This window comes from Meles meles, chromosome 1 (genome assembly GCF_922984935.1).
Source record: "Meles meles chromosome 1, mMelMel3.1 paternal haplotype, whole genome shotgun sequence".
In the NCBI taxonomy this organism is placed as follows: Eukaryota; Metazoa; Chordata; class Mammalia; order Carnivora; family Mustelidae; genus Meles; species Meles meles.
In genome coordinates this window covers 178599966-178621742 of record NC_060066.1, presented here as the reverse complement: position 1 = coordinate 178621742, position 21777 = coordinate 178599966, and the positions used below count along the sequence as shown (strand labels likewise).

The following is a 21777-nucleotide window of genomic DNA, read 5'->3' as shown; positions in this document are numbered from 1 at the left end:
GGTTTGCAGAGTCAGGAGCTCTAGACCAGGGGTTTGCAAACTTTCTTTGGCCATGGAATCTTTTATTTAAACGCATTTGTCATAGTGATAAAGATTAACATCTGTTGAGAATATATGTGTCTGGCAAAGTGTCTTCAGCAAGTTGCAGGAATCAGTTCAGGTAATCCTCACAACAACCTCTTACAAAGGCGAGGCAGATGCCTGGAAAGGTAGGGGAACTGCCCAAGATAGCAAAGCTAGTGAGTGTTTAAATTAGATTTATATCTGAGCCTGGGCCTGAGCTCTTAAATCACCAAGTTATACTGCTCAGGTTAAAATGGAGAGGAGCCCTATGAGAGGGGGTCCTCAGACCTCTTGCAATTTTTCTGAAAACAGTTGGAAAACCACTGCTCTCTTCTGGATCATCAGTTCCTTGAGGGAAATGACTGTTTGCTATTTGCCTTTCTATTCTGATATATAGTGCCTGGGCTGTGAAAATATAAATGAACAATCTTTTTTCTTTTGAAAATTATAGGAAAGTTATTCTTTTTTCTATATACTTGACTAGCTTGCAGTGAAAGCGAGCAATATGAACCTGGCATGACTTGCTGAGGGGGAGGACATCAAGGCTCATTGGCCAGGAGGTCAGGCTGTGTCCTGGATGATAAGACTTCTCACAACTGGACACCTGAGAGCAGGACGGGGCTTGGGAGGTGGGCATTAGAACTTCTGGAAGATGGGGCAATTTCTGGATGAAAGGTTAAACAGTGGAAGCAGTGATTAGTTTGGTCCCTTTCATCAGAATTCAGCTCTCTCCACCATGGTAAATAATGGGCTAATTAGGCATCTGGCCTACTTGATTTCCCATGGCTAAGGCCAATTTCTGAAATGCAATATGCTATTTGATGTACCAGCATGAATTCTTCCTGGGCTCCAGAGACTCCCAACAGCAACAGCCAAAAATAACTCTCAGAGATGTTCCCCACACAGTGAACACGAAACACCCTAAATGTGACTTGTATGCTGTTGTAGGCTGGATAGGTTGAGAGCGTAAGGGGGTCACAGGCTGTATGCTGATCTCAAACCAGGAGCCTGGAAGGGGAGGAGTTTGCCGGGGTTGGGGGTGGGGGTAGGGGGAGTGGGGGTGAGAAGTGGATAGGATAGATATGGTAATGGGAAAAGCTCCTGGAGGAGATGACCTGGGGGTATACTGGACTGGCTGGGTAAGTGAAAAGAGGTTATTCCAGAACTATCCAACAGAGACTCCTTTTTAGCTCATTAAGTCTGGATAATTGGATGACTACGGGATAGGGAAAATGGGGAAGCAAGCTTGGTCTAACTTAGGAACGAGGGTAAGTTGAACAGACTTCAGGAGTAGAGAGTGTGTAAAGAGAATTTTAGAATTTGTGGATTTGCGATGGAGATCCTACATGGCTGGATCCTAACATTCTAGAATTTCTGAATTTGTGAGCTTGAGAAAAAAAATCCATATGTGGGAGCTCTCAGTGACAAGGGATCAGCAGGGGCAAAAGAAGAAGGAAAGAAGATGAGTCATTGGAAATGTAGAACAGTGAGAGAGAAGGGTGGGGTTTTGAAAGTGAGGGTGCCATGGATTTCTCTGGGCTGCTTTGGGGCTATCATGCTGGAAAACAACGTGTCTGTTGAGCTGGCTAACAAGGGTTCCCAAACACTCATCAACGGCCTACTAAGCATGGGTCCCTGCCAGGTAATGGACGTAGAAGCTGAAAAGAGCTTCTGTCCTTGAGAAGCTCCGTCTAAAGGAGGCAGGAAAACTATCACTAAAACACAACAGGCTGTATGCTTTCACCAGGGGTGCTCTGGAGCTAGGGGATGCTTATAGAAATCCAAACAGCCCCCCTTCTGGGGAGACTGCGTTTTAATCAATGCTTAAGACGTTCTCATTGAGCTACCAGTGAGTGACCAGCCCTGGCCAGGAAAGCAGGGAGGTGAAGGCAGATCATTGGCTCTGAAGGGGTTTTCGATTGAATTGAAAAAATTGGAAGCCAGTGGATGCCTGAGGAGATTATACTGAGGCACCAAGCCCACAGAATATACTCCACGTGTGTTTATGGAATAAACCACTAGATGAAAGAAGCAAAGTCTGATCATAGAAGAACAAAGCAACAAAACGCTTTGTGGGCCAAAGTGTTCAAGGAAGTCTTAGAGGCGGCAGGCCTGGAGGTAGGTTCTCAAGATTAAGTAGGATTTGGAGAGTGACTTAGTGTCTCTCTCTTTCTTTTAAAAATTATTAACTGTTTTTATTAACATATAATGTATTATTTGTCCCAGGGGCTTAGTGTCTCTCTTGACTTGAAATACTTTTCCTCCACTTTACTTAGCAAATTCCCATCCCTCCTTCAGAACCCAGTTCCAATGTTAATTCTAGGCCTTGGTAAGTGGATTTGTTCTTTCCTGCCTGTCTTTCCTCTCTCTCACCCAATGCACGTTCATGGAAGACCTGTGCCCTACGCAGGGTATCAGGGATCAGAAATGACTAAGGTGAAATCTAAGACTTCAGTGGGATCCCAGTCTGTGGTGGGGTATGGGAGCTTGGGAGAGTGGGGTCAGTGAGGCCAAATGCATAAAATACCAGTGGCTCCATTTCTCATAGACCTACTATTGGAGGCTATGTATATACATATTACCTTATCCTGAGAGAAATCCCGTGGGATGGGCATCCCACTTGCCAGATAGGGAAAAAGAGACAGAGAGTTTAGTTGACCTGACTCAAACGGAAGCTTCTGGAAGCTTTGCTGGCTTCCATGCCATTGAAACAACATGCATCTGGTTAGTTGATGAGAGATATTCAGAGTCTTTCAGGATGAAAAGATGTTAGAGAAACTGAAGGAAACAATCAGTTTGACGGGAATATTGCTCTGAAGTGAGAAATCCATCTCTCCACCCAGCTTGCTGCCGGAGTCAAAGTTATAATCTAGAGAGTTAGAAAAACCATGTCTTTTATCACAGGTGGGAGAAGTTGCCCTTTAGGGAAGTAACGATTTCTCTTAAAATTTCTTAAAGTTTCAAAGCCATCTCAAACTATTGTAGGAAAAACTGTAAAATTTTCATGAACCAGCAGCACCCTGTGTTCTCAGAGCCCACTGCACAGTATTACATTTACCTCCAGTCTTTACTTCCAGACTGAGCCTTTCCCCTAGTGGCTATTTACTGACTTCCTGGGCCAAGTTGGTAGGAATAGAAAAATATTTGAGGAGACCAAAGTGTGTGATCTATGGCTGTGGTGTGAGTGCACTTAGCTTACCCCTCGCGAAACCTCCGGCAATTGGCTGCAGTCTGCCCGTTTCCACAGGCATTCCTCTTCACCCTATCCCAGGCAATAGTCCTTCTTCACATTTATAAACACTTTATGTTCACATAAAGTGAATACACTGGGTCTCTCTCCAACCTGTGGGTAAGCAGGTCAAGGGCTTATTCCTACCTCCTGGCGGAAGAGCAGACTGAGGCTTAGGAAATTGATGTTCACGGGACATCAGCCATGTGCTAAGCCCCTCCCTAGGCATTCACTCCAGGCTGTCTTTCAGAGGCAGGAGCTCGACTTCTGGACCTTGACGTGAAAATCCTGCCCATCAGTGGAGACTTCACAGCCAACATCTACCTCCAAAATGATGCAGAGATGCAGACTGTTGGAGCCAAATGGGCCTTGTGGAGTCATCCTTCAACCCCTACAGTGTATAGACTGGGGTGCAGGAGTGGGGGGAATGAAAGTCGCAGAGAGGGGAAGAGACTTGCCTAGCAGCACCAAGCAAAATAGGGGTTCATCCAGTCTCGTGGGAGGTGGCCAGTGTTCTCAGTCCCTCTCGATGCCCCAAAGACAAGCTCACAGCTTTAGCTGTCCCCTCCATGGAGCCTTTGGAGTAAGACCACTAGAGACATGGGGTTGGAACAAAAGTTTGGGAACCTACAGTCCAGATGCTTGAACTCTCTAGGCCTCAGAGACACAGTGTGCTAAGGCATGTGGTTTTCACTGCGGAGGAACTGCCCCCTCCTCAGGGGTGATAAGCATCCTGCCTGGGGGCGTACTTTCCCACCCCAATGCCATAGTTGTGGTCTCCTGCTCTCCTAGTTTGCCCCGAAGTGCATATATGGGTGGGGATGGAGTGCCCCCAACCTTCTACCCCCTGTGCTTGCCAAGGTGACTTTACCCATCCCACCAGCAAGGTTTCCAGGCCATCAGGTGTGAACACACAGGTGCAGCTTGATTTCTAGTGAGGAGTTCCCATCTCAGGGCCTTCCGAGCCGGTGACCCAGTGAAACCTCTGCCCATGCTAAGAGCAGATCTGCTGGGCCTCCTCCTGCCATTTTGACTGGGTGGGGAGCCCGTGCCTGGCTGTATATTCGTGCATATGTTCTTTGTGTGATTATGCATGACTCGACACCTGTCTATCTGGTATGTACCACATCTATGCTTTTCTGTAGATATGTTCTGTTTTATGTATGTAAATGGAGGCATTTCCCGCATATTTCCATGCTGTGCGTGTGTGTGTGTGGGCGTGTGTGTTTTCCGGGCAGTGTGAGTGTGTGCCGGTTCTTTGTGTTAGATGACCATGTCACCGACTGCTCCATTTGCCATGCAGATGTGTTAAAACTTATTTATTTGACAGAAAGAGAGCAACTTCTCTTGAGGACTACAGGAGGCAAGCAAGGAAAAAAAAAAAACCCAGCCCTGTGTTGCTCTATTTTAAAAACTGCTCTGTGTTGTTATGGCAGCTAATTTTCCTTAAATGATTTAAGGAAACAGATCTGTCTATGAGCTACAGCCAAGTTGTTATAGCAACACAGGCCTTTCTCCTCCAGAAAAAGGGGGGAATCCCCCCCAGAGCATAGAAGTCTTTCACAAAGCAACTCTTGAGTTCTGAGAGACTGGGGGCACAGAAAAGGGCAGAAGGGGACCCATTTGCCTCCTGCCATCAGTTCCTGGGGATTCTCCTTAGCAACTGCCCTCACCGCTCTCCAGCTTGGATCTCATTGTCCTTCGCCTGGACTTCACAAGAAACACCTGATGGTGCTCTCTTCTTTCCCTTCGTTTCATCTCCTTTGATCCACTCTCCACACTGCAGCTTTCCCAAGTTGCTAAAGCATATGTCATTCAGCATAATAGTCTCTGTGGTGCCATGTTCTCTGCTACATGCTGGATATGCCCAGAGCATGTCCTTGAAGGGCATGCCAGGAACGTTGGCCTTTATTCCACAGGTAATGAGGAGTCACTGAAAAGTCTTAATCAGGGGATAGAGACCCAGGTGGATTTAAATTTTAGAATGACTCTAGAGTTTTTAAAGTGGGGGACTGAGTGGATGGAAATACTATTCATTGATCTCTGTCTCCCTTGCTCAAACATTTTTGATAGCTCTCTGTTGACGACGCTGATTCTCACGATGGAGAGTGGGTGTGTACTGGAATATTCCTAACAAGCGGCATTTTGTTCCATGGCCTTGATTTTTTTTTTAACAGTCATGATACTTAATTCAATTAAAAATCAATTTAAAAGAGGGATTAAGACCTTTATTTTAATTAATTAATTAATTTATATTTATTTGAGAGAGAGAAAGAGAGCACAAGTGGAGGATGAGAGGGGCAGAGGGAGAGGGAGAAGCAGGCTCCCGCTGAGCAGAACTCCAGGATCATGAACTGAAGCAAAGGCAGACACTTAAACAACTAAGCCACCCAGGTGCTCCAAGACTTTGATTTTAATGAGAAGAGAGCACTGGGCCATAGGAAGAGGCCAAATTCCTTGACTCCATGTTAAAAGTCACCCATGAGCTTCTTAACATCTGCATCTTGGGCCACCAACTTGCAGCTGCCTCTCATGAACCTGCACACCAGCCCCAGTAGCTCAGGTCTCTCATCTCCATTCCACTGCTCAGCTCTCCCCTGAATGCTCTCTCCTCTCTCCCTGTAACCTGTCTCATCCCTAAACCATAACCTCCGGATGAACTATTACCCATTTCTAGAGCCCCCCCCCAACGTCCTTGAGGAAACTTCCTCAGATCCCCTCACACTCACACAAACACACACTCACATGATTCATTTCTCCTAGCCCCATACTTCCAAAGCATTACATGTTCTCTACTCTAGCAACCTCCCTGGCAGCCCTGGTTGAAAATGATTCATAAAGGTCTGGTCTTCCAATTGGATTGTGAGTTCTTCCTAGCCTGTGATCCGACCCATTGATCTCTATAATTCTGGAGGTAATCGAGGGTTTTGTACATGGGTACTTTGAGAAATGTGTGCTTCATTCAATTAACTGAGCCTTTTAAAGCAACACCCGCTTTTTAAATCTCTGCCAAATAGTTCTCTGGGTACACCTCTCAGGCAGATCGTTGGGTGCTAGAAGACTTACAAAATGGGTGGTCCTAGGAAGCCCATCTGTAAATGGGCTTCACTTTTTAAGATTGCAACTGGACCTGGGTGAGAGAGGAGGGCCCTGCGTGTGCTTTTGCGTGCGAGTGACTCTGGCTGATCATGTGATGTGAAGTCCCCGTCATTACTCTATGGTATGTGTGCCAGGATAAAATCACACTCCCAGGGCAAGGGGGTGAGCTCTCACATGGAAACTGCTGTCACGTCTGGGGCTAATTACCTGGGGAAGAGGTAGAATACTCAGCCCTGATATCAGAAGGGAAAGCTGGATGTGGAGGAGAGTTGGGGCCTGTTCCCTGCTCTTCACCACTGGAGGGAATGAAATGTCTAAGAGCAGCTCCTGAACAAACGTGCTTGGATGGTGGGAAGGCAGGGACCCAGGGATCCAAGGGAGCTCTTGGTGGCCAGAGAAGGCTAAGCTCTGTGGTGTGTGGAACGTGGTAGGGCACCAAGGCCAGGAATGGAGCACATTAGTGAAGGTAACCAGAAACCTGTGTTTCTGGTCTCAGGCTCTTCCATCTCAAACTCTGTCCCTGAGAGTTAAGGCTAATCTCAGCAGGCTGCAGGGGAACCTGGGAGAGGGCTGATGTCCACAGACCAGAGCGTGAAGTAAAAGAGGGCACAGCAATGGTGGCACTAGCATCTGGGACACTCGGAGGGAGAGCCGAGACTGGGGAGACGTGTGTGGTCTGGTTGCTTTTTTTCATTGGGGAAATCTTTTTAAAACCAGCTCACAGAAGCTCTGGTTTACTTCATCATTTGCTTAGCATTTACTCTGAGCACCTGCTCAGAGCCAGGTCCCTGCTGGGCACTGGGGACTCTCAGATCCATCAGCCAGACTCTGCCTAGGGACAGTCCATCACAACTAGTAAACAAAGGCCATGCTGTCCACAGGGAGTGCCCCAGGAGTGGGGCATAAACCACTTCATAAATAACCACTTTATAACTAAGATCCAGTGTGGTCCTCTGGGTAAAACACTCCATGGTCAAGGGCATCATTTAGTTTCCAAGGTCCCGAGAGGGGGTAAGGGTTTAGTGAGCAAAGGTCTAGGAAAGCCGCCTTTGAAGTAAATGCCCTCATTAATGCAGGACAGCTGGCTCCTGTTGCCAGGTGAGAACATAGAAGGGCTCATGTCTGAGACTCACAATGCAGGCTGGACATATCACTTCTGCTCAACTTCAAAGTCGCCATGTCTAAAGCTTGTCCACAGGTGCACTGCCCCTCGGGAACTCAGGAGGGGCGATGACATCTACTCTGCTGTCCAGGCCAAACCACGGATATCATACAAACCTCCTTCCTGTCCCATCAGCTGGTCAGTAAGCTGCCCACACCCCTCCGTAATGCCTCTCCAGCCCTACAGCAGCAGGCTCTACTGGTCTCCAGTCTCTAGCCTGGCACCCTCCAAGTTCACCCCCTTACAAGCAACAGAGGAGTCTTTCTGAAATGCAAACCTGATCCCTTCACCTCCCAGCTTAAAATCCTTCCATGCTCCCCATTCCCATGAGAATAAAGTCCAAATTGCACTCTGTATCATAACCCCTTCTGTCCCTTTGTCAGCCCCTAGTGCCAGCCACACCGAGGGTGCCTCCCTCTCAAGGCAGGTGCACAGATGTCTCCTCTGCATGGAAAGCCCTCCCTGCCCTGGGAATCTTTCATGCCATCAGCTCAGGGCTGGGTCCCTTCTATGGGCTCCCACGGCCCCGTGTCTTCCTCCATAAATGCACCTGAGATAACTGCCTGTAAATGCCTGTCTCTACCAGGCTGGGAACTCCTTAGGGGTGGACAGTGGCTCTGATGATTGCCAGAAACCAGCATAGAACCCAAAGTTCAGAGAGGAACGGCAATGCTCCTGGACATAGTCCCCGTCCACCAGCAAGGGTCTGCTGATTCTCTGCTTGCTGACTCTGTCAAGCAGAAGGCTACTGGGATGGAGGAGTGAGGCTGTGAGCATTTAGAAATGAGGCCAGAAGCTGTCATGGCAGTTCACACAGCTCTGGCCTGAGTGATTGTGGTGACGTACACAACAGCGGAGGTCAGGAGGAGAAAGCATTTCAGGTTATTAGGGCAGATGCCCTTGGGGTACTGACAGTATCTACAACTGGACACAATGACACTTACAGTCAAATGTGACTTTGAATCCAATCCAGATAATGTTTGTTGAGGATGTGCTACATGCCGGTTACTGTACTAGGTGCTTTCTAACAGTTTTTAAGTAGAGCGACAGTATAATTTATCATGTAAACTGGGACACTTCTAAGAGCGAAAGGGGGTACTATTAATAAATACTCTGGGACAACAGATATCAAGGGGAACTGCCCCAGGCAAGCCAAAACTTACAACTATCCTACCCATACGTCACAGTTTGTGTGCTTCCCCACCCCACCCACCATAACTCCATACGCAATTTTAAAATCTATATTTATCAGTGTTTACTTATTTAATGTCTACTCCCCCACAAATTGCAAGGGTTAGGGTTTTGTTCACTGCTAGAAAATATCTCAATGCCTACTATTTGGAACTACTTAATACGTATTTGTGGAAAGAAGGCAGGCAAGACTGGAGTAAAAGCCTGGGCATGGAGATGGGGAGTAGGGAAGAGAAAAGATATGGAGGGAGCTGGGAACCATGACTCCCATGGTCAGCTTGACTCCCATGTTGGTGCTCCATGCCCTTGCTTTGGTCTTAAAGGAGGGACTTTCAGGAAGAACACAGCTAACTCAACAAGCTCTGAGTGTGTTTATTAAGATCCAACCAGCTGATGAGCACCCTATTCATGGCACAAAAGTGTCTAAATCGCTCTCTCTCTCTCAGTCTTGGCTGATCTGTGTTCTGTAGCATGGATGAGTGCCCAGTTGTCTCTGAGCGAATCAATGACTTCTCAGTAATGTTAGCAATGGCAGGCTAAAGCCTCTTCTCTTTAGCAAACCTAACTCTTCCCTTTGGTTCCTCCTTCATGCCCTACCCACCAGCTCTCTCCTCAGGGATTCATCTAAAACACCCCTTTTTTCAGTGGCTCCCACTCTATCACTTCTCCTATCCTGTATCTTTTTTAAAAATGATGCCTCATTGTCCTCTCTGTGAATAACTGTTTTCTATCTATAAATCATATTGAAGTTGGCATAAGAGAATTTGCCATGTTCAATCCAATTCCATTCTACCAATAGTTTATTGAATATTTACTATCAGCCAGATCAGAAAAAATGTCAGGGCTATGGAGTCAAGAGGCCATGAAATCACAGTCATCAAAGTTAGAAGAGACTCAGATGTCATCTCACTCCAGTATCTTCCAAACAATTCAATCTCCTCTATGCACCACTTTGATAGTTTCATTGAGCTTCAAGGTGAACCCTTTTAGTAAGGCAAATTTCATAGCTCCTATATCCACTCCATTTTAGGCAGAGCTAATTGTTAAAATTTTCTATTTCTCTATAGGCCTTACCTCCTCCTTTGTCCTCCACCCAGGAGATGTCTGTCCTGTCCTCTCTGATTGCTCTTTGGGGATAGAATGATTGTGGTCTGTTTCCTTTCTCAAACCTATGAAACCCCTGTGTCTTTTTCTGTTTCTTACAAAGTTTTGCCCCTATGAGCAAACTCAGTATGGACACCCACTATTCCCCTTTTTCTGGACTAGCAGGCCCTTTTCTCTAGGAACAAGTTCACCATGACCACCACCACCAAGTCCAACCATGTGGTTCCTGTGTGGCTGTCCTGTTCTTATATATCCTTGCCTCTGGGGCCAGAGTTGACTTGCCCAGAGGTGGCAGGTTCCCTAGGATGGGCCAGTCGCAGTCTTTTGGAACTAGAACTAGAAAATGAGAGTTAATCACTCTCCAGTGGTGGAAGCCAACAGATGTGACACTTGGCTCCATGTCTCCTACAGATGGAGGAGGCCAGTCTACAGTCTTTAGTTATGTGAGATACACTCGTACTCTTGTAATAAATTCTCTATTTTGCGTAAACTAATTCAAATGAGATTTCTTTTGCTTGCAGCCAAAGAACCCTGTGAATCTGCTTCACTATATTTTCTTTATCCCAGAAGACCTCCTGAACCCAACTGAACCTGATGTTTGCGAGGGGTACTGGAAGGTACTTGGGTCTATCCAATTTAAAGACAAGAACAGCAGGCCTCATACTTACCTGGTTTTGACCCTGTACTCCTAATTTGGAGCTCCTACTGGGATTTCTCAGTACAACATTGCTCTTTCCCAGATTAAGCCTTAAAACCAGCAGGCGCTGAAGGAGTTTTGTTACTCACTGGGTCATTGTACATCTGGATGATGAGCTGTTTCACTCCATGCAGGGTGGGGTGGGCCCACGGAGAAGGATCCAGCCAGTGACGGTTCAGGTCAAACCCCATTAGAGAGCACCTAGGTAGTACCCAGAGTCAGAGTCAGTATGAACAGGACAAGCCAAACTTGTCATTTATAAATACAAATACAGCTTGGAGTAGGAGTAGTCCCTGTCTCACCTTCCTAGCATTTATTTTTATTATTATTATTATTATTATTTTTTTTTTGCCAGAGACAGTTCTAAACATTTTACATATATTAATTCACTCAATGCTTTCAACAACCCTATAAAGTCACTACTGTTATAATTCCCACTTTATATAAGATGAAGCTGAGTCACAGAGAGGTTCAAATATTTCTGTGGAGGAGTCTGACTTCAGTGTTCATGCCCTGAGACCACAGACCCATGGACATCTCTCATACAGGGCAGTAGAGAGAAGTGCTGAGGCTGAAGTCACTGGTGTCCCTATTATTCTTCTCTGTCTCACACCCACAGCTAACCCATTGTTTCTACCTTCAAAATGTATTCAGAACCCAATACCCTTTTATCAGCTCCATTGACATCACCTTGAGCTCTGGCCAAGGTCCTGAGTTGATGATGTGAGGGTGGTGTTATTAGTGTTCCTATTTTACAGATGTGGAAACTGAAGCATAAGGAAATTATAAACAAATGGCTTGAGAAAAGAGGTGATGGCAGGATTGGTACACAGGCAGACTGCATTCATTCAAGAAACATAGTCTAACAGAAGAAAGAAGATATGCTCACAGTCTTGTATCCATTTATAATTCAGGACAATGTTGTGAGGATTAAATGAGATAAACACATGTAACTTCATTTAACATGAGTTCTGGTACATAATAGCAACTTAAAAATAATTATGTTGTTGTTAGATCAAACTTTTTATTATCGTTTTATGCTACATCCTGTCGGAGTGACAGAATATTAAGTTTGCAGCCTGTGGGCTGGGGTGGGCAGTAGACAGCAGTGGTCGGGGATAACTGTCTATCTTTTCCTCCAGTCTGGGAGTCAGGCAGATCTGAGTTCATAACCATTGTCTGATCCCTCCTAATGTAGTAGGCATTTACCCATTTTCTTTGGGGAATGCCTAACATCTAACTCTGTGATTAGAGGGGACAGGGTTGGGGAGAGTTTGCTCCTCCATCATGACAGATGATGAGACTATGGTGGTGGCTTTTCTCCCACCACAAAAGACAGATGGGCCAGATGCTCCCTCTTTGTGATCTGTCAGCCACAGCAACAGGAAACCAGACTCAGTGGCAACAGTCACTTCCCTCTATGACTTAAACTTGGACTAGGTGATACAAGGCTGGGAATCAGGTGTACAGCCATGGTACCATGGAACAGAAGTAGATTATTACTACCAACAGCCAATCTTCTGCCCTCCAGAGCTATTCTGTTAATTGTTTTCCAAATGTGCCCCTTCCTACAAATTCCCTTTTTGCTTAAGTGGCTGGAGTTAGTCCTTGTTTCTTTAACAGAAAGTATGCCTAACTATATAGCTCTGTAGCCCAATTTATATTAAACCCCAGAGGCTGGTCACCAAACAGATGGAACCATTGGTCTGGGTGCTATGTCCACAGAGCTCTTCCAGCTTCCACTCAGCATCTAAAAATTTGCAATGGAATGTTACTTCTAACAACAGGACTTAATCACAAATGACTGCAACCTTAAGAGATGATTAGCTTACCTACTTCTCCTCTGCCTTCAATATTCAAATATTAAGAATGCCCTAAGCAATGCCTTGCTCCATGATACTTCTACGACCTGGTGCTCACCACCTTCCCAGGCTTATCTCATTCTTGGACAGCTCCACTAGAAAAGTTTTCCTTCTCTGTAGCTGAAATTTGTCTTCCCAGTGAATCCCTGCACTAGTCTCATCCTTGCCTCACAGAGTCACATAGAACCTTAAGGCTATGTTGTGAAGAGCAGGAGCTCTGGAAGTCACAGTTAGGTTTAAGTTTTAATTGGTGACCTTTTTAATTTTCTTTATAAAAAACCCCTTCGGTCTTCTGGTTTATCATATGTATAATGAGGATATCAACCTTAACTTTCTGGATTGTGAACATGAACTACTAATGGCCCAGCAGAATCTTCAGAACAGAATCAATATTGAATAAATGGCAGCCAGTGATGACTGGCAGTGGTGGAGATTGTCGTATTGTTGAAACCATCTAAATCTAAATATCACCTCCTCCAGGAAGACCTGCTGACTTACTCTTTGCAAATGTGGGATAGGTACTTTTCCTCTGCTCCCATGGCATCCATTGCTCCCCACCACCTCCCACCCAGCCCATCAGAGCCATACAGCACAAGATATAGTAATTATTGAGTCTGTCTTTCCCACTGGACCATGAATTCCTCAAGGGTGAGGATGATGTCTTATTCAGGTTTGTATTCTTATGCTTGACAAAGAGTCTGGACAATGGTAGACATTGAGGAGTTAGTTGTTGAGTGAACATTACATTCTTTCCCAAGAATTTTCTAATCTCATATGATCAAGTTCTTACAGCCATCCAGGCACATAGGTGGATTCCATTTTTCTGGCACTGAAGGCCAGAAAAGGTAAGCCATTCCTTCAAGGTCACCTACCCAGTACTCCACAGGGCCCAGACTAGAATCCAGGTCAATTTTCCCAGGACCTTTGGTATTCCCATTTGGCCATTCTGCTTCCTGGTAGCCTCTTTCATTCAAAAAAGTGAGATTCAAAACTTAAGAGAAGGTATTTTATAGGCAAAAGATCCTGAAAGATCAATACCTTGATCCAGCCCATTGATGAAAATAGTGTAGCTGGTGACTCAAAGGTCACTTAAGCTTCAAAGAATCCTGGAGCTCTTTAGAAGCTAAAGCATTGGTGAGACTCTTCAGTGAGCAGTACCTGAGCTGGGTACTTTTTGAGCTGATTTTTTAAAGAACATTTCTAATGGTAACAGTCTATCAGTAGGTGGGTATTTACTAAAGAAAAACCTTAGTAAAGATGCAGGAGCCCTGCCCAGCTAGGGGCCAGGGAACAGACCTCTAATGTCTATATCATCTTGAGACAGTCACTTCCCCTCCCGGGGCTCCATGCTCTTCTTCTTCTTCTTCTATTTATTTATTTAATTTTATTTATTTATTTATTTATTTATTTATTTTATTTTTATTTTTAAAATTTTTATTACTTTTTAAAATTTTAATTCCAGTTAGTTAACACATTAGTTTCAGGTGTACATCATAGTGATTCAACAATTCCGTTTATCAACCCGTGCTCATCACGACAAATGCACTCCTTAGTTGCCAACACCCATTTTACCCATCCCCCCACTCGCCTGCCCTCTTGTTCTCTATAGATAAGAGTCATTTCTAGGTTAGTCTCTCTCCTTTTTCCCCTTTGCTTGTTTTGTTTCTTAATTCTACGTATAAGTGAGGTCATATGGTATTTGTTTTTCTTGACTGACTTCTCTTGGCATTATACTCTCTAACTCCATTCATGTTGTTGTAAATGGCAAGAATTCATTCTTTTTTATGGTTGAATAATATTCTATTATATAAATACACACCACATCTTCTTTATACATCCATCTATCAGTGGACATTGGGCTGCTTCCGTATCTTGGCTATTATGAATAATGCTGCTATAATACCATTATATGATTTTAAAGCATCACAAATTGGGCTTTATCCCCAAAGTTAAGGACATGGAGGAAGCACACATTTCTGATAAAATACCAAGAAAACAAAATATTCTAGGGAAAGGATTGATAGTTTTAAGAAGAAACACCAAATAGTCAAGGGGTACCAATATCTTAATGTTAATTGCATGCCTTTTTCAACATTGATATTTGTATGGGACCCAATCTTTCCCTCTTGGAATTTTCAAGTTGCCCTGAACTTTGAAGAAGGGATAGGCAGTGGCCAAAAATCAAGTCCTCAGAGAGCATTCCAGGCAGAGGGTGTGGCATGTGCAAAGTTCAGCAAAGTGAGAATGGTTGGAAGTTACACATATTTCTAACGGGCAACTAGTGGTATTATGCTTGTCTCCCTAACTTGGCTGGAAGCACCAGGAGGACAGGGCTGATGCACTTTCTCTTTAGTGGTTGACCCAAATTATCTGCCTAAAAGCAGAGGAATGGACAAGGAAAAGGCCATGCTCTTATACTATGATTGCCAGTTTAGAGTCACTGAGTGTGAAATCCTGGGTCTCTCCTCTGGGTCTCTGTCTCCTTGGTGCTCTTCTATTCTGTTATTTATTTCTGAGATGAAATTGCTGCATGAGCACGAAGTCAGGACCCATTTTCTGACATGGATGGAACCCTTTACTGTAACAATGAGACACAATATTTGACATTAGGATCTTTCTAGAAAATCCAATTTTATGGAAGTCAAATTTACATATAACTACATAATATATATTTTTATTCTCTTGAATTGAAGATACTTTTGACTATCTTTTGTTTCTTCTTCCAAACTGTGAGACCAATGGGGGCAGGGATTATGTTTGTGTCATTCTGCCCAGGCCCACTCCAACTTACCTACTACAGATCCAGGTGTAAAGAAGATTCATTATATCTACTGAATGAGTGAGTGAATGAACAAGTGTATGAACAAATACCCTGAAGATGTGCAAAGTTTAGGTAATTACTTGAAGACATTTTTTTTTAAAGATTTAAGTACCTGTTACATGCTAGACACTTTCACAATAACCAAATAAGGTAGGTATTATTAATCTTCATTTTAGGGTACCTGAGTGGCTCAATCAGTTAAGTTTCTGTCTTCCACTCAGGTCATGATCCCAGGGTCCTGGGATCAAATCCCACATCAGGCTTCCTGCTCAGAGGGAAGTCTGCTTCTCCCTCTGCCCCTCTCCCCTGCTCATGGTCTCTCTCTCTCTCTCACTCTCTCTCTCAAATAAATAAAGTCTTTCTTTAAAAATCCTTATTTTATAAGTGAGAAAATAAAATCCAAAAGAGATTTGACTTTAGAGCATCACTTGACAACTACTACGATACAGATCGGATTTGAACCAAGATCTTATCAATGCTAGGATGGTCTCTAGTGATTTTTTTGAGGTCCCCTTCACCGAGCCATGGTGATGCTGTGTCATCTATGAAAGAGACTCCAAGCTACTCCTGTGTGCTCTTCTTTTACTGGGCTTTTCCTCCTCTGCTTAATGGCAGAGATACAGTGGCTCCAGAGAACATTGCTCAAATGGCAAGTAAATAGCTCCATCTTGTGAAGGGCATCATGCCCATCCTTTTTGCAATAATGGCAGCTAGAACGAGAGCAATGATTTTAATTCCCCTCTTTATGATTTCCTTTTCATCTCTTCTATAGGATAGAGAAAAAGACAGCTTGGCGGCTCCAGATCAATCTCATCTGAGCCTTGTGGGGCTGTGTACTCCTGGAAGGGTGGCATTGACAGGCAGAGATGTATGAGGCATGCATGCAATTGTCTCTCAAACACAGCAGTTTTTCAGTATTACCAATGAGCTAGATTGGATTAAGTATATTTGCACCAAAAGCAAAATAAATATTGCTTTATTTAATGCCACTAAAAGGTTGGGATTCAATTGTCCTTGGCCTGAGGCACCTTCTAGCTCTATTGATTGGCCAGTGTCAGAATGCCAGACAGTCTGTCATCAATAGCTCCTGAAAATGCTTAGCAGGTGGGGTGCGATCTATTGTGGTGGAGGATGGCAGGCAGTGTCCTCTGTCCCAAACACAAGGGATCATAACAACGCATCTGCTCCACATCACCACCCCAGGATATTTAAAGCATTTCCCTCACATTCTCTCTCAGACTACCATAAAAAGGATGCCACTTGGGCTGTTAAGGCAAAGAGGAGAACGGATAAGAAGATAGTGGGGTATTTGGGTGACTCAGTCAGCTGAGTGTTTGGGTCTTGGTTTCCACTCAGGTCATGATCTCAGGACTGTGAGATTGAGCCCGCTTCGGGCTCCACGTTCAGTGTGGACTCTGCTTGAGATTCTCACTCTCTGTTTGCCCCTCCCACTCGTTCTCTCTCTCTCTCTTTCTCTCTGAAATAAGCAAGTAAAATTTTAAAAAAGAAAAAGGTAAGACCATAGGCTCCAAGTCAGAAGGACTTGGGTTTGAGTCCCAGATTTACCACTGAGTAGTTTTGTGACCTTGGACAAATACACGTGTTTTGTTCAAAGACCTGAAAGCTCCAGGAGGGCAGAAACTGAATCTATTTCATTTGCCATTGAGTCTTCTGTCAGACACACAGCCAGCTCTCCATGAGACTGAATAGAGGCTCAGAAAGCTTAAGTGATTTGTCTGTGGCCCAACAAGGACAAGTGAGAGAGGCAAAACTTGAATCCAGTTTGTGAGCTCTAAAGCCCATGTTCTTAGCCATTACTTTGTTCTCTCTTAGCAGTCTGGGAGTCAGGTCAGTGTCCAACTGAGGGGATTCATGTGAGGTGAGGGGTGTATGTAACACCCTTAATTTTTAACTGGGGAAACTAACGGGCACCTGGGTGGCTTGGTCCATTAAGCATCTGACTTTGGCTCAGGTCATAGTCTCAGGGTCCTGGGATCAAGCCCTGAATCAAAGCCCCTCTATGTGGGGAGTCTACTTGTCCCTCTGTCCCTTCCCCTGCTCGTTTCTCTCTCTCTCAGAGAAATGAATAAAATCTTTAAAAAAAATAAGTGGGGAAACTGGATCTCAATTGGAGGCTAACATGTAAAGTACCTTCGTGCAAATTGACACAAGGTGCCCCCCTTCAAGCTGACAAACAGGTGCCCCTTCTGAGTGGGTGAAGTATTGCTCCGGCTCGACATGGGGTTATAAGCAGTTGCAGGCAGCCTGTCACCTTGACCAGGAGCCTTCGGACAATGCACAAACTGCTATACATGGGAGGAGGCCCTGGATGTTCCCAAAGTCCATAGCAGAGCTAGGATGAGGTAGGAATTCCTACCTCCAAGGGTCAGCAAGATCTTGGCTCTGGAATGGTGGCCTTTCTGGCAAGGTGGTGGAGCTGGGGGAAGAGAGTACTCAGACCATACCTGGAAAAGGGATCATCTTTAACTTTGAAATTCCTGGGTCCTTTCTCCCAGAACTTACAATGAGGACAAAGAGAAGCTTTGTTGGAAGGCCTTTTCCCTTTCCATGGAGAGCATGTGCTCTGGGGTTTCAGTCTCCTTCCATTCTGTCTCCTGCTTGGTAGCAACACCAGGCTTGGTGGAGAGGGTGGAATTTCCACCTGATGACTTAGGACAATTCTGAGAATTACCAACTGAAAGGACCCAAGATTTCATAAAATCCAATTCCCACATCTCAATGATAGGGAAACGGAGGCCAATGTCACATAGCTATGTAAGACTAGCATTGGAAGTTCATTCCAGGACCAAGAGATTATTTTCCCTCAATAACAACACTGACAAGGAGTGAAAAGAACCATTTAACAAGGTCCAAGGGGGAACATTTTCTAAAGGAATGCCCTGGCCCTTGAGTCTAGGAATCATCTATTTCAACTTCTCAAATGAGAAAGGGCAAAGGAAACAAAAAAGAGAAGAAAAGTTCTTTAGGTCCTCACAAGCTCTAGGGGCAGGAGAGACCACTGCTCACCTTATGTAAGCCTGAAGAGTAGCTTAGATGGCAGTGTGGACCCTGGAGCCACACTGCCTGGATAAGATCCTGGCTTTGGCCATATCTTGCGTATGTGGCCTCAGCCCCGGTCCGGGCAATGTGCATCTTGCTCACCTCAGAGGGTTGTTTTGAGGATTAAATGAGTTCAGCCATGAAAAATGTTGGAGACACTGCCTAGTTTGAGATCAGGGCTATACATGTGTTAACTGGTCTTAGAGTTTGGTCTTGGTAGGATTGTCGCGTCTTCCACAAACTGGTCTCCACTTATATCTCCAGCTTCTTTAGCCATGTCCCCTAATCTGTATACCACACAAGGCTCACACATGTTACATCCTATGAACTAATTGCAAGAAGGTGCCCCCTCCTGTGGGCTGATGTAATTCCTCCAAGGCCCAAGGCCAATCAGGCCTGGGCTGCATGCCAGCTGCCACCTGCCCTCTTAGCTGGTGCCTTTGTGCAGTGTGTGAACCTACACTGCGGTCTGTAGCTGTGACCATGCACAATGGCCGCATTAGACTACTTGCCATTCCCCAAGGCTTCCTGGGCACTCAGGACTCAGTCAGCAAGGCTGAGGCTAGGCATTGGGGCTCTAGGGCAGCTCTCTGGTTTTGACTCCTAGATCTCTAAGACTGTGGGCAAGGTATTTAACCACTCTATGTGCATCAGGTTCCTTTCTGTAATATGAGGATAATACAAGAAACTAGCCGTATGTTCATGGGGTTGTTAGGAGGAACCTCCCATTTCAGCCCCAACAGGGACTCTTAGTCTCCAGCAGTGAGCGAATGGCTTTCCCTCTCTATTCCTTTGTTTCCTCTTCCCAGAAGTTGCTGCTGAAACTTATTTGATCCATCAGCTTGAGAAAAGAGGAAGAGCCTGTTGGCCCCTGTTGGCCTAGCCCCTCCAGGCATGACTCACTGAGACCGGTGACCCTGCTGGGAGGTTCCATGCTGGCCCCCTCTCTGCCACTGGTGTGCCTTCTGAGAAGCAGCTCACTTCCTGCTTGGCTTGAGGCTGGTGACAAAGTTGAACTTCGGGGTGCCATAGAAGGTGGCTAGTTTTAGCCACAGAGATAAACCATGCCTCCCAAATCCTGTTTTTAATCAAGAATAAAACTAGTATTTTGATCCCTATCTTTCTGATCCCTCTATCTCCTAAATTGAGGGGAGTGGGAGCGGGTGTATGATGATTTCCATCTTCAGTGGAAATAATACATAACACTTACGACAGGGCCTGGTATGCATAAATTCAATTAATGTTTGTATTATTATCAACTCTGTTGTTATTTAACATTATTCCTCTGTTTTAGAATGTGCTGCCGATCTCTTCCCCAGGCTAACTCCACCTCATCCCTCAAGGCTTACCTCACACAACACCTTCCTGGGGCCAAGCACAGCGCAAAAGCCCACCTCAGTTCCCCAGGGCACAGTACAAAGTAGGTGCTGTGTGAGGGCCCGAGGGAAAGAAGGGGGTGGGGAGGAAGAGAAATAAAGAAGAGGGAGAGGAAATGATTGAGTTGGAAGGCTTCTGAAGCAGAAGCGCAGTGCCAGCAAAGGCACAGGTGTAAGCAAGGCTGGGCCAGTTTAGGGCCCTGCAAAGGGCCCAGGTAGGTGAGGAGTGGATGGAGGGTGTTCGGGCAGAAGCAAGGTGGACCGTGGGAGGTGAACCTGAGGAGGAATCTCCTGGACACCAGGCTCCACAGTTCAGGTTCTTGCCGGTGGCCAACAGGGAGCCATGGGAGGATTTTACACAGAGAACTAACACTCTTCAAGCAGTGGTTTAGGAACTAAGACCAAAAATGACAAAAGTTCTTGATTCTATTGTTTTGTTCCTCCAGACTCCCCAGCCACTCATTCTGGGTATCTGTCTCCTCAGAGGCCTGTGTTTGCTGTAGAATCAATTATTAAAATCAACTTGCTATCAACTCTCACTTTGAAATGCTATTCAGCTGGTTGCAGGGACAGAGATGGGGGGCTGCCTCCACAGACATCTAGCCATCTGGCCATTTCTGTGGAACCTGGCTGCGAAGCTCATTTGAATAATTGGTTTTGGCGGTGTGCACTTGTGGGTTAGACACCTGATTACGCTGCCAGCCCCAATGTCCTTTCAGCCTCCTTAGAAACATTGCTCGGGTTACATAAAGCAGGAGAGTGTTTCTGGGAGGTGAGGCTCTGTCTGGTCCCTGTTGTCGCTCGCACTTTGTCTTGACTAACTGTGTGGCCAACTCACTGTGTGACCTTGAGCAAGTTACTTAGCCTCTCTGTGGCTCCGTTTCTTCTTTGTTCAAAGAGAAAGTGATTCCCACCCTCTCTATCTATATGCCACAGGCTTCTAGCAAGGCTCTAGGAAAAGCCAGGGGAGTTGGGAAGTAGCAGAAACGCAAGTGGGAAGACATATGTTGAAGAGAGCTCCATGTCAGGAAGCAACGTGCATACAGGCTACATTGGGAGAGGGACGCCCCCAGAATGTTGGGGAGCAATGTGCATGCAGGCTGTATCAGAAGTGTGTCCCCAGAATGGGGCCTAGGATGGTCCTTTCCTACTCATGTTCCACTAGCTAGCTCTATGAACTTGAGGGACTTTGTTTATCTATCTATGCCTCAGTTTCCTCATCTGCAAAGCGAGAATACTGATAGAGTTGTACTGAGGATTAAATGGAACAGTATATGCAGAATGCCTTGAACGGCGGCGGGCCCCGGAGGTTTGAGAGATGTTGGCTATGCATCACCACCATTGTCGCCATCGTCGTCATCATCATAACTGATCAGTCCTGGACTCTAGGCCTCTAAGACAGACAATGACATATATCTGGAGCATGTTCAGAGGACAGCAGGAAGGACGGGGAGAAAACTGGATTTCAGGTTGCATGTGAGCAGGTACAAGGTTCTGGGGGAACAGGCGCTGGCAGTGGTTTGAGTGGAGAATGGGGAAATGTGGGGACACACAGTCTTCAGACAGCTGAAGGGCCACCATGTAGAAGATAGACTAAAACAGAATAATCCTTTGGGAGGGAAGTAGAAGGGCTGGGCTGGCAAGTTTGGCCTGAGTCCCAAACCTCTCTAGCAGTTCGAGCTAGTAGCTTGGTGATACTTTAGAAGGGAGGGAGCCACCCAGGCGTGGAGGTAGTCAAGAAGAGGGGGGCCCGGCTATCAGTCAGGGACACTACTGAAGGGATCCTGGCCCTGGGTAGAGCACTGAACTGGTAGTCTCTGCTCCTCTCCTACTCCAAGGCTGACAGTGCTGGGACAGAGACCTTGAGGGTGTGTGTGTGTGTGGCAGGGATGGGGGTGGAAGCAGCACAGTGAGAAGAGGCTGGCAGACCTCTTGGTGAGGCGATCCTTGCAATGGGCCTTTGGTTTCCATTTCTAGCATGATGAAAAGTACACGGTTTTGATGCCGTCAAAGAACAAATAGAATGCTGACATGTATTTTACATTTTATGTAGCTAATTATATGTTCTATCCCATTTTGGAAAGTTTAAAATATTTCCTCCTTTGGATGTTGG

The 21777-nt window shown here is 45.5% G+C and overlaps 1 protein-coding gene across 7 annotated transcripts in view; it reads right to left on the bottom strand.

Annotated features, from left to right (window-relative positions):
* The window catches only part of LOC123948254 (BEN domain-containing protein 5), a 1602508-nt gene that overhangs the window by 80238 nt on the left and 1500493 nt on the right, over window positions 1-21777 (bottom strand). For all 7 annotated transcript variants that reach the window (XM_046014945.1, XM_046014955.1, XM_046014970.1 and 4 more), the window contains one exon: window positions 10635-10746. In XM_046014945.1, the coding sequence (XP_045870901.1) occupies window positions 10635-10746 (112 nt within the window). The remainder of the gene's footprint in view (window positions 1-10634; window positions 10747-21777) is intronic.